This window comes from Nannobrachium achirus (assembly GCF_963921795.1).
Source record: "Nannobrachium achirus genome assembly, chromosome: 18".
In the NCBI taxonomy this organism is placed as follows: domain Eukaryota; kingdom Metazoa; phylum Chordata; class Actinopteri; order Myctophiformes; family Myctophidae; genus Nannobrachium; species Nannobrachium achirus.
Window position 1 is genome coordinate 39585601 of NC_137825.1, and position 13476 is coordinate 39599076.

A 13476-nucleotide genomic window follows, 5' to 3' on the forward strand; every position below is an offset into this window, starting at 1 on the left:
GAGTACCGGTATATACTCTGCTGTGAGAGTAGACTGCCAGTGATGCTCTTCAACATGCTCAGCTCATGGAAGATTACATGAGATGAGATAGTACTTTATAGCTTATTGGGAAATAAACCACTTAAACCCTCTATACTTGACCTGAGTTAGCTCTGTACTTGATCTACAAGCTTGTAGATCCGATATCTCTGGCAAATGTTCACCCAAATAGAGGTCAAGTGGTTGAAGTGTTACACCTCATGTCAAAAGCTGCATATGTGCAGTTTTATTTTGATTTAAACTTAAATATTCTGATAATCAAAATTTAATGTGCTGTATTGGTGGAGTACCCATTTACAGACCTATAACTCAACAATATCTGTCCGATCTTCTAACTCTTCTTTCTGCCACAAAAGCGCCCTGAAAATTCACTTTTCAGGAGGCCAGAGGCAGAGGTAGTTATCACTTCTCCCTTATTAGACAATCGAGAAGTGATCACCCCCACTCCCTTTCCCCCCTTCTCTGTACATATAGTGTTTTCATACTTGTGATGATATTGAATGTTTTTAGTTGGTATTTATTTGTCAATTAATTAAATACCAAGGACCTCCAACAGAAACAAGACAGCAAGGGCTTTGTTGGGGTGTTCCTTCTAGGCAGAGTGTTTGACTGTATTTGTGCTGTAATACATTTTTGTTTTGACTGTACTTGTACTGTTCTTAATTTTTGTCTAATAAAATATGCAATCAATCAATCAATCAAGGTTGCTTTGGACATCCACTCAACAGCTCCTTTCAGTTACCTAAAAAGACCAGGCCTTCTCTGTTGCTGCCCTTAAACTTTCCACATTAAAAGTTCTGCCCCCCCACTGTCAATTTTAAATCTAAACTACAGACTATTTCTCTCTAGCTTTTAGCTCAGCCTAAGGTCGACCCATGGTCTAGGTTTTGGAAAGTCTACTGAATGTATTTCACTTTTGAATCTATATTTAATAGCTCTATATATTTTATTTTATTTTAACACCTTCTCCCCAATGTAGTCGTTATGCCAATTGAGGCACTAGACATTACAGCATATTACTGGCTAAACATTTAACCTCCCTGTACAGTATGTTCTTTTGTCGTCTTGCTGGAGAGCTACAATATGTGGTATAGTTTCCATGTCAATGCTTTGCAAACAACAAGAAAAGCCACATACATGTAGCTCTCGGATGTACGTATATGGTGGTTGACCATATACCACTGACTTTGATAGACCACCTAGACTGTTTACTGTGAATGCTGAGGTGTGAACAGGATATGTAGCTCTGTGCATTTTGAGAGGCATATAATGGGCTAATTTTAGTCAAGTGAGAACCAATGTTCTTTGAGAACCAATGTTCTACAGTACAAGTCACATATAGCCAGAGGTTGTTCATAGATCACATTCTATTCAGCTGGTAAAACAGCTCAATGTGGTCAATTTGAAAATATTAGCCTTTCATTCTTTGTCAATATCAAATCTATGATAAAACAGAATTGTGATATTTGCATATATGGTATTACTGCAATTGTTGACCTTTCAGTTTTGTGATACAAAATGAGGCTCTGTGTGATGACGTCCATTTGTGCTGCGGTGTTGAAAGCCTAAGCAATTTGGAATGATATAAATGTTTTAATCCTTTCAAAAGTCCTAAATTGCACATTGCACCTGGCTTAAAACAGAGTGTAATGTTTAATGCTACTTAACAATCCATCAAGTCACAGTTCTTTTGGTGTATCATACTGCCTCTCTGTGGACACAGTATGGCATTACATCATCACATTTGGACATGCAGGTGGAGCGCTGTCTCTGGCACATTGTTTTCTATCGATCATTAAAGTAGTTTCACTCTTTCACTCCACAAAATGTGTGTGCAGTTAAACCATGAAAGGAACCTCTGGTCAGAATGGAACAGATTTACATTTATTTGGGGGAGGTTAGGCTAGCTAAGGATTTGAGCAGTGTTGTGTGTGTGTGTGTGCAGTGTTGCAGTAAGTATTTCCAATTTCAGTACTTTCACTTCTACTCCACTACATCTCAGAGTCAAATATTGTACCTTTAGGGTGCCCTCACACCAAAATACCTATGAGAGTGGAATCTGCGTTCCGCCAATGCATTTCAATGATAAGGGAGCGTTTTTTGCAGAAATCCTCTGCTGGCATGAAACCGCTTCACTCTCATTGAAATGCATTGGCGGCACGTGGATTCCTCTCTCATAGGTATTTTGGTGTGAGGGCACCCTTACTCCGCTATAATTATTTATAAACTTAAGTTACTAGTTACTTTTTAGATTTAGATTTTTACCGTATTACAAAACATACATTAACCACTTCAGCCCTATATACATTTTGGGCATTTAAAAATAGTTGATATACAAGCTCACAATGCGACGCATTGTGAGCTTGTAGATCTGATATTTTCGAATGATTTTTATACATTTGAACTTGTGAAATGGAACATTCTGCTGGATGAGTACTTTCTACTTTTGGTACTTTAAGTACATTTTGATTCCAATACTTTTGTACTTTTACTCAAGTACATTTAGAATTGTACTTGTAAGGGCACGGTCACACCGCACCTTTATTCTACCGTTAGGAACCTGTTAGGAACCAAATGAACCCTGTTACGGTTCATTTGGTTCCATTTGTACACTGTCGGAGTTAAGGGGAGACCTTGAAATGTGAACGTTTGAGAAACACTGGTGTAGGTCCTCCTGAGCTTGGTGCGGTGTTTCTAGGGAGTGGCCGGATGAGGGAACCTCCACCTGAGAATGGCCCCGTCGGCGCTGGTGGTGACCAGAGTGCGGTTGTTGGTGCAGATCTTGACGCTGGTGATGCTGCCGCTGTGGCCCACGCCCACATGGGTGACCTCGCCGTCCATGTAGTTCCACACCTTCACCAGCTGGTCGTCTCCACCTGGACGTGGCGGAGGTAGAGGAGACCAGAAACATTATGCAAGGGGTTCAACGGTAAAGCCCTTTGCACACAGGCGCGTTTATCCGCACGGATAAAACGGACAATTTCATTTTTTTAAAAGAAAACAATGATTCTCTATGACCTCATGCACACCGGATCCGAGTTAGCCGTGCGACGAGTGGCTGCGGCCGTGCGTTTTTTTCTTGATCGAACCCAGTTAGATTTGTGCGTCTTGTCACATGCGGTAAAAAACTCATCACTCCTTTTATGACTCCTTCTGGGATCCGCAGCGCCGATTCCGCACAGCATTGCACACCAAATCCAAAGCGTTTTATCCATGCAGCAAACGAAAAAAACGCAACTGTCCTGTGTGCAAAGGGCTTTACTCGAACGTCACTGGTCAAGAGTCTGATCCTTATGCACCATACTGGACTACTGGTTGATTGTTATGTCACTGGTTACAGTTTACAGTTTAGCAGACGCTCTTAACTCATTGAATGCCCTTTTCAAGATGGCCGCCAAGTACCAGGATGCCACGTTCCTAAATTTCTAGTGCACGGATCAATTTTTAGTGCACGGATCGTGCACGCCCATGCACCATATATGCACCATATGTGTAGTACTTTTTAACAGCTTTCAAACAAAAAAATCCGCTTGGAAATCCGTTCAGGCATTCATGAGATAGAAGCCTTCAAAGTCAGACAAAACAAACACTGCCACCTTCCTAAATTTCTAGTGCACGGATCAATTTTTAGTGCACGGATCGTGCACGCCCATGCCTAGATCATGCACCATATGTGTAGTACTTTTTAACAGCTTTCAAACAAAAAAATCCGCTTGGAAATCCGTTCAGGCATTCATGAGATACAAGCCTTCAAAGTCAGACAAAACAGCAATTTTTGACATTTTGAAAGATGTGTTTGTTATGGGGCTAAACATGCAATTTCGCAATTGCGATCATGCCTAATACATTTGAGGCATTTTTAGAAATGTTTTTATAAAAAAAACTTTTGAATTTTTTTTTTTTTTTTTTTTTTTTTTCAAAATGTCTTCCAACTCGGGAAACTCGGGCTGTGGCAGCCTGGGAGTACTGTAATAACTCGTGAAACTCGTGCCTTGGCAGTCAATGAGTTAATCCAGAGCGATTTACAACAGCAAGATAATCTATCTATAAATGCGACAAATCTCTGTCTGTTTGTTTGTTTGTTTGTTTGTTTGTAATCCGCGTATCTCGAGAACCGTTCGTCCCACCGGCTTCAGATTCGGCACGCGCGTTCCCCGCTGCGGCGCGGAGTGCAGTGCCGGGCCTCGGCCCGACTCGGCATGCGGTTTTCCCGAAGCGGCGCGAAACGTTCGGAATCTCCTTACGCGGAGCTGATTGTTAACATCAGGCTGTTCCTGAGGAAATCGGCACAATCGCTGACTCATTGTGACATCACTTCATAAAAGGCTCTGACATCACGTACGCCAGGAGTCAACAAAAAATCTCTGTGAATGTGTATGTATGTATGTGAATCTCGAGAACCGTTCTTCCCACCGGCACGCGCGTTCTCCAGATATGGGCATAAAATGAATCCCCTAATGCGGAGCTGATGTCTGACATCAGAGTTTTCCGCAACCGGTACTGTGTGTGCAGAGATCTCCATATATTGGGGTTTGCATTAAAGGGTGGGGACAAAGGCTAACAGAAGGCAAACAGATGGTCAAAACGGGTCCTATGACAACATGACAACAGGTATATTGGGGTTCCCCGAATGCGGAGCTGATGTCTGACATCAGAGTTTTCCGCAACCGGTACTGTGTGTGCAGAGATCTCCATATATTGGGGTTTGCATTAAAGGGTGGGGACAAAGGCTAACAGAAGGCAAACAGATGGTCAAAACGGGTCCTATGACAACATGACAACAGGTATATTGGGGTTCCCCGAATGCGGAGCTGATGTCTGACATCAGAGTTTTCCGCAACCGGTACTGTGTGTGCAGAGATCTCCATATATTGGGGTTTGCATTAAAGGGTGGGGACAAAGGCTAACAGAAGGCAAACAGATGGTCAAAACGGGTCCTATGACAACATGACAACAGGTATATTGGGGTTTGCATTAAAGGGTGGGGACAAAGGCTAACAGAAGGCAAACAGATGGTCAAAACGGGTCCTATGACAACAGGTATATTGGGGTTTGCATTAAAGGGTGGGGACAAAGGCTAACAGATGGTCAAAACGGGTCCTATGACAACATGACAACAGGTATATTGGGGTTCCCCGAATGCGGAGCTGATGTCTGACATCAGAGTTTTCCGCAACCGGTACTGTGTGTGCAGAGATCTCCATATATTGGGGTTTGCATTAAAGGGTGGGGACAAAGGCTAACAGAAGGCAAACAGATGGTCAAAACGGGTCCTATGACAACATGACAACAGGTATATTGGGGTTTGCATTAAAGGGTGGGGACAAAGGCTAACAGAAGGCAAACAGATGGTCAAAACGGGTCCTATGACAACAGGTATATTGGGGTTTGCATTAAAGGGTGGGGCAGGCATAAAATGGACGCAAATAGACAGATATCTCCATATATGGGCATATGGGCATAAAATGGACCCAGAACTATATCTGCAGTGATCTCCATATATGGACATAAAATGGACGCCGACAGACAGACAGATACAGATATCTCCATATATGGGCATAAATGGACACAGGCAAACAGATGGTCAAAACAGGTCCTATGACAACAGGTATAATGGGGTTTGCATTAAAGGGCGGGGCATTCATTCTCTATTTACATCGTTCCCGAGTTGGCCAGGTCGCCGACTAGAATAAAATGAGTAGAAAAAGTAATCTAAGAAAAAAGCATGAGAAGACCAAATGTTAAACATTTTTTTTAAATATATAAAAAAAAGCTATCTAAATGACGTGTACCAGTATGGTATCATAAATTACGTCTAGGATCATAGAATTGTTTGTGCTAGGATCTGATTACTAATGGTTTTATGTATCAGTGGTTCCATTTTATTTTGTTGTTTGTTGGAAATTGTCTGAATTTATTTATTGATTTAATTTGTATGTAATAATTCTGTTTCCAACCCCCCAATTCATATTCCATATTCCATTCATATGCCAACCTGGCGTGGGGTATAGATCTGTGCTCCAAGCAGCACACTTTTCTAGTTTCATATGCTTTTATGCAATCATGCTTTGAGCCGTTGAGTGAAAATGTTAATTATTAGTATTGTGTAACATCAACAAGAGCGATTGATGATGTTATTGGCCATACCTGTGACAAAATGCTTCCCATCTTGTGAGATGTGCATTCCATTGATGGCTCCAGACTGGGAGCCCTCAAGTTCTCTGATGGCCGAGCCGTCATACACCTCCCAGTAACCAATCTGAGCAGAGAGAAACATCATACTACATTAAAACCAAAGATTCCTGACAGTTAATATTTTTGGAACATTTTAGAAAAATGTTGCTTACAGTATTGTGACATTCCCAATACAGGGACGCAGCACGCTAGGGTTAATATGGAGACCTCTCACTGTCCCAGCTTCTAACCAGGGCCGTGTCACCCTCAGTGTGCTCAAGCAGTTTTCAGAAGCCCTGGAATATTTGTTGATTGACTCTGGTTCTGAATCCTACCTTCCTGTCTGTGCCGCTGGTGATGATCTGGAATTCTTCTGGGTGGTAGCACACGCACCTGAACAGCGTGTTGGCCAGCACCATCTGATTCCTCACAAACCGGCTGTGGTAGGAGACACAGGGAACAGGGAGGTACAGTAGACAACGAGACCGAATGAGTTATAACAGGAAAAGGTTGTGCGTGTTGGCAAAACACAAGCCAAAAGACAGCATTTGTTTAGATTTGACTAGACATTATTTACATTCAGGAAATGGTGTGTGTGTGTGTGTGTGTGTGTGTGTGTGTGTGTGTGTGTGTGTGTGTGTGTGTGTGTGTGTGTGTGTGTGTGTGTGTGTGTGTGTGTGTGTGTGTGTGTGTGCGTGCATGCTGAGGCACGCTGAGGTACGCTCCCATTGTATTTGGAGACTCACACTAAGTCCCAGATGATGCAGGCGCCGTCAGAGCTGGCCGTGACACACTCTGTGTCGTCGCTCTTGATCTTGATGGAGTTGACGGCAGCCTTGTGCTCCTTCATGGTCTCCTGCAGCCGGTGGCGGCCCTGGAGAAGCTCCCACACGCGCACCTGCAGCACAAAGTCACAATGCTGTTCACTTTCACTTTAATTAAAAACGAAAGCCCATAGACGAGTCCACAGAGCAGCAATCATAGCTGTGGTGTCAAGTGGCACCGCTTCGCACCACGACACCGCAACTACACGGCAGCGTCTGTGGATTCGTCTATATTCAACATTTGTGTTTTTATTTTACTCAATACCAGGCATGTGCAGAGGGTGGGGGCTTTTGGTGCTTGGGCACCTGCCCATATCAAGACAAAACATTTTACTAAATAATTATAATTTCACTATAATAATTATTATTTATAATTATAATTTAAATGAGCTGGCTGCCATCAGTCAGTTTTAGTTTCATCTGATGTAATGTCAAGATGTCAAGTGCCCTCCCACCTCCTTAACTTTGCAGCTGCAAACAACTTTATTTGAGACAGCCAGAAAGCATGCTAAGTTCTAACTACATTTCTGGTGTGAAATAGCACAAGGAACCCCCACAAAAATCGTGCTGAAGTGCCATGACCACTCAGTGCTCTCTGCGTGGCCCTGATCAAAGCATAATTAATTATATCCTATACAGTAAGTGATATTAACAAGAAGACGTCATCACTGGAACACTGAGTCTAGTCCCATATCATAAAAACGTGGGATCTGGAAGTGGTGAACATTACAAAGCCATGACACCAAACTACTGACCTGTCCCTCTCCCCCACCACTGATGATCCTCTTGCAGTCCCTGGTGGCTGCGATGGCAGTCACACCCATGCTGTGTGCATTGTGGATGACCAGCATGATCCGGCCACTCTCTGGAGCAAACACCCTGATATTGCCATCGTTCCACGCTGCAGGGAGCACACAGAGACAGTCAGATCCCTCGTTATGGATTTCATTCATTTTGTGCTTCTTTGTCAACTGTGCTTTTGGTCCTGAAGGACTCAGCAGCCATTATGATTTATAAAAAGGTATTTCAGTTATTGTGTTATTATTATAGGGGTTTTATATCTTGTTTATTGAAAAATACAAAAATACATGATCGACACCGATGACTACTCTACAACAGTTGAAAACGATATGAATAGATAAATGTACTGAGAAAAGCATAGACCTCTCTGTCTATGGGATGTTCTGGTGCTTCTGAGGACAATAGAACTTCTGAATATATTATTCTGCACGTTGATTGATTGATTGATTGATTGATTGATTGGTTGGTTGGTTGGTTGGTTGTTTGATTGACTATTAGAAGTTTGCATAGGAAAAGGTACAAAAAAGCCTATGGCTTTTTTTAAACTCATATACAGTAGCAACACTCAGTGGCCACTGGGCACTGGCACAAAACAAGTGGTGTTATAATAATCTGTAGTATAATCTGCATTTTTGTGACAGGTCTGTACAGGTTAATATGTTTAATTGCGACCGTAGGTCGCATTTACTATCAAACCCTGCACAAAGTGTAAGTCCGTCCGTCAGTCCGTCAGTCCGTCAGTCCGTCAGTCAGTCTGTCTGTCTGTCACACCTCACACGTCACACTCTTGCCCTGCTCATATCTCCGCAACCGTTGCCCCGATCCATGCCAAATTTTGCACACACACTCCTTACCTGCCAAACTACAACCTCCAAGGACCCCCGGAGCTCCAGGGACCCCCAGGTCCCTGGGGGACCCCCAGATGTAAAAAATGACCAAATGTGCTAAACTGACCAAATGACCACCCCAACGGGGCTGCTCACGGGGAATTCCCGGGGACCACCGACTCCTGGTGCTCCAGAACGGATGCAAAAGTGGTGGCGCCCCCAGTGGAGGACCCCCTACACTGCAGCTCACATAAAATGCCGTAACTCCGGCTAGGAGCGACCGGGACAGCCGGGGCCGGTACCTATTCGTCCGCCTTGCCGGCGCGGAGACCCCACCCCTCATTTCTCACATGGCCCTCTTCTAGCGCCACCATGAGGCCGATTCTTGCAAAACACATTTTTGGACACTGCTCCTACAATTTTTGCCCTAAAATCACGCAAATCGGTACACAGTATGTCTACACTCATCCCATCAACATGAATCTCTCCCATATAGCGCCACCTCCAGGCCGATTTTTAAAAACACATTTTTGGACACTGCTCCTACAGATTTTGCCCTAAAATCACGAAAATCACTACACAGTATGTCTACACTCATGTCATCCACATGGATCAGGAAGATTTTGGCAAAACACATTTTTGCCCTATATGTGGAGAATAGTGACCTACGGTTGCTTATCTCCCGATTAGGGAGTCTTACTGGTAAGTTCTTCTGTGGGCCAGAAGAACTAACCTTTCTATCAGGTTTTGTGCACTGCAAACCCATTCATAATTTGCTCAAGATATTCTGCAAACACACAGATAGACGGACAAACAGAAAAACAAAGGGTCCGAAAAATGTTGAGAGTTTCGAAGACATAACCTCCTTGACAGAGGAGATGTGTGACAGAGAATTTTAAAGGGGACTGTCTCACCACTGACTATGCTGGTTCCATCCCTCATGATGTGCAGGGCATTACATGTCATGTTGGGCACTGTGATGCGCAGCATCTCCTTGGAACTGCTTGTGTGCCAAACCCGGATGTCTTCATGGGAACAAGTGGCAAACATCTCTGACGTTCCACTGGAAGACACAAGCAAGAGAGACTGATCAGAACATGAACACTGCCCTCCCCTAGTGAGGAAAGTTGAGTATTGGTCTGGACTAATTCAGTTAAGGCTCCGACGCTCCGTGTTCCACTCACAAAAGTATGTCCACGTCCTTGACAGCACTTCTGTGGCTGGAAGAGATGAGTTCAGCCTTGAAGTCATCGTATGTGAGTCGGTAGACCTGAGCAGAGTCTGTCCCAATGTACAACTGCTGCCCCTCTCCTCTCACGGCGATGGAGGTCACTGCTCCCTCCAGCTGGACTTGTCTGGCACAGGTTGATGAGAAAAAGAGAAGTGGATTAGTAATAAATTGCAAACAGCGAAGGAAACAAATTCCTTTGAATTCTACCTGCCAGAGTGTATGATCACACTACCTTAATATCTAGCGTACAAGTCAAAGTCAACTCTACATCTGTCCCATTTCCCATATTCCTTACGATTGCCTTCTAAAGTTTGTGTATGCGACATGACGGTCGCTTATCTCCCGATTAGGGAGTCTTACTGGTTTCCCCCCATTATAAGTTAATCAAGTAATGTTGTTAAGTTTTCTGCCATTATTGGGATAAATATTGGCATACTTCATAAGTAGTTCATAAAGTAAACCTTATCGTATAGATACTCAGTATTATATGAGGGGAATGGTATGCCTGTAAGTATGCCAGGTTAGGTTGCAGGACTCACTTGAGTGTTTTGAAGTTAGCTCCAGAGCACAGAGAAAGGAGGCCGGCTCCAGAGCCCACAAGAATGTTCCCAGACCGAAGTAATTTCAGGACATTTACGCCCTACACAATGAGAGAAACAAGTACAAGGTTTTAAAGATAGAATCCAGAAAAGCTGCAGGTGGTCCTGTGCACATAGTGGTCTGTACTGAATGATAATACATAAAGCAAGTGGGTCTGTGAAGGGTGCGTAGCGTTGTTCCGAGGTAATGAGACGCAGAGGTTCTGCTCTGGCATCCAGTGTGTGCACAGTTTCGCTGCGATCGGGCCAAAGGTATCAGAAATTAGGTGCTCGCAGACAGACGGACACACACACACGGACGTTCAGGGTGAAAAACATAGTCTCGGTCATGCCAAGAAAATAATAGAATTAGACAAAGACTAAGATGCAACATTGACTTCAATCAAATAAGAACAACCACTGTTAACAGCAGTCACAATTTACTGTGGTCTTTGTCCTACCTGGCTATACTTGTGTTTAACGGGCCAGCAGCCATTCAGACGGCTGGTCTCCAGGTTAAATTTCATGACGTCTCCACTGGTCGTACCACAGTAGAAGAACTGATTGTCCTCCAGGATCTGGGCAAAGACAGGAGAGAGCCACAGAATTACTGAGCACAAGCTCAAGCAACAAACATATTCTGTCACATCATTGAGGTTGCAATTCAATTCAACATAAAATGTGCATGTTGCAGTGTCACATTCAATTGGAAGAGGACAACCCACTCATTCCTTTATCATGCAGCATTAGTAACCACAACATGCTTTGTATGTACATGTACCGTAGCCTATGTATGTATGTACACTATGTGTGCTGGCCAGGGGTACTGGATATCTCCCCAATTTCCTATATTTTTTCCCCTGACTCTACATGGTAACTTTCGCTACTAGCTACAGACAAAGTGGCAGCAGCCCTTCAGAGTAGCCATGCAGTGAATAAGATGAACTACATAAGCCTTGGATTCAGCAATCTCTCACCTCTATACATTTGACAATCCTTTTCAGCAGGCCCAACTGGCAGTCTGTGGCTCTGACCTTTCTGTTGTTCACGTCCAGCTCCCACACTCGCACTGTGCCACTGCAACACAAAGAAACTAAATAACAATAGCATTATGTAACGATATAGGGCAGCTGTAAGTATAGTGCCTTAAGAAATTTCCAAAATAGCTAAAATAGCAGGTCTAGAGCTGAGCGTGTACATTTAGTTTATTTTTAGGTACATTTTTACTCACTCTCCAGCAGTGACAAAGACGCGGTCGTTAGTGTTGGAGTACTTTGTGGTGAGGCAATGACCGGCGACGCGAGGCGAAGCGGGGCTCCCACAGATGGCCTCCTTGGTCTCCACATTCCACACCGCAATGCTGAAAACATCAGTATACAATATGACAAACAGCAACTACTACTGCTCCTATTCCTACAACTTGTATTATCATCACTACTATTACTTCTGCAGTATTACTACAACCAGAAAAGACTGCAGTGCCAGTGACTTTTAGCATTTTGTTACATTTTCTGACATGCATTTCCAATAGAGGGCAGCATTCCCGTTCAGAGTTACAGACCGGGTCCCTGGAACCCACTTTGAGCCATTGTATATTCCTATTGATATTTGTGAGCTTCTCAGTCTGTATTTGATATTTGATATGGTATTTAACAAAGAGGGAAAGTATAATGATCAGTCATGTTTACCTTCCATCATCCTGACCTCCAAGTGACACCAGGTACTTATCGCTGGGAGAGAAGGACAGAGACTCCACCTTGGCTTTATGGAGCTGCATCCGGGCATGAATTGCTCGTTTTGTAAAGTCCCAGATGATTATGTCTGCCTAGAATTCAAAATACCATAATAATAATAATTACTAGTAAGTAATTACTAAGCGCCTCAGGGCGACAAGCGACCTTGCCCTAAAGGGCGAGCTCGCGCCATGTCTTGGCCATCTGTCCAGTGATGTATATCGGACCAGTTACCCATACTGTATATGGAGATCCATGTACTACTGTATATGGAGATATGCTGTGAGACCCCGAACATGCTTTCTCGGTTATTCGTTATGTGAATATCTTATGACATCTGACATCATACATATAATACATTTTATGCCCATACATGGAGATCCCTGTCTGAACCAGCCACACAGATATGGGCTGTCTTCATCCATATATGGGCATTCCCATTTGAAGTCCATTCACCATGTTGTGGTGGTGCTCACCTTGAAGCCCATGAAGGTGACCTGTCCAGAGGCGATGTAGCGTCCACTTTTAGACACTGAGATACAGGACACATTGTTTGTGTGTCCATGCAAGAAGTCCTGTTTCCCATCTTTGATCCGTCTCAGTATGACTGTACATCCTAGAGGGTAGATCAGGTGCTCTCTGTCTGGGTGCACTTTCAGGCCAGAGAACACGTGTCCTGATCCAACAATAAAGTGTGGAGTTAACTTTTACAATAATGCACGGGAAATGCACACATGTATCAATGTTGATGATAAGTTAGTTAGGCAATAAGCAGAAAATAGCGCCACGTATAGGCCTATATTTTAACAACAGTCAGTATTCACTAGCTTGCGAGCTAGCCTTCTACTACTGTGTTGGGAACTTTTAGCCTTTCTTTTAAGAAGTTATCTTTGAAACTTACCATTGAACCCAATTACAGCCTCCAGCTCCAGTTGGGGGATCCCCCGAGCATCATCCGCCATGATTAAAAGCAAAACCACCGTTTACGAGACGTTTTTCAGGAGGATTCAAAACCAATCTTTTCTGGCTTGCAGGTTGCTGCGTTGCTATGTCAAACAAATGTCGCATAGCAACAGTGGGTGTTCGGAAACCAGAGCGTGTGCGTGTGTGCGTGTGTGTGTGTGTGTGTGTGTGTGTGTGTGTGTGTGTGTGTGTGTGTGTGTGTGTGTGTGTGTGTGTGTGTGTGTGTGTGTGTGTGTGTGTGTGTGTGTGCGTGCGTGCGTGTGTGTCAAAGCCTCAGAAAGAGAGAGTAGCGGTAGCCTATAATTA

The 13476-nt window shown here is 43.7% G+C and overlaps 1 protein-coding gene across 1 annotated transcript; it reads right to left on the minus strand.

Moving 5' to 3' along the window:
• Positions 1–2733: 2733 nt before the first annotated feature.
• cfap52 (cilia and flagella associated protein 52) lies at positions 2734–13169 on the minus strand (the record flags this gene model as incomplete). The annotated part of the gene is made up of 14 exons (XM_080747841.1): positions 2734–2915; positions 6187–6298; positions 6549–6651; positions 6960–7111; positions 7793–7938; positions 9580–9728; positions 9850–10020; positions 10436–10536; positions 10936–11052; positions 11452–11551; positions 11706–11834; positions 12163–12299; positions 12684–12883; positions 13109–13169. The coding sequence occupies 14 exons, from the start codon at positions 13167–13169 to the stop codon at positions 2734–2736; spliced, it is 1860 nt and encodes a 619-aa protein (XP_080603967.1).
• Between the last annotated feature and the right edge of the window lie 307 nt (positions 13170–13476).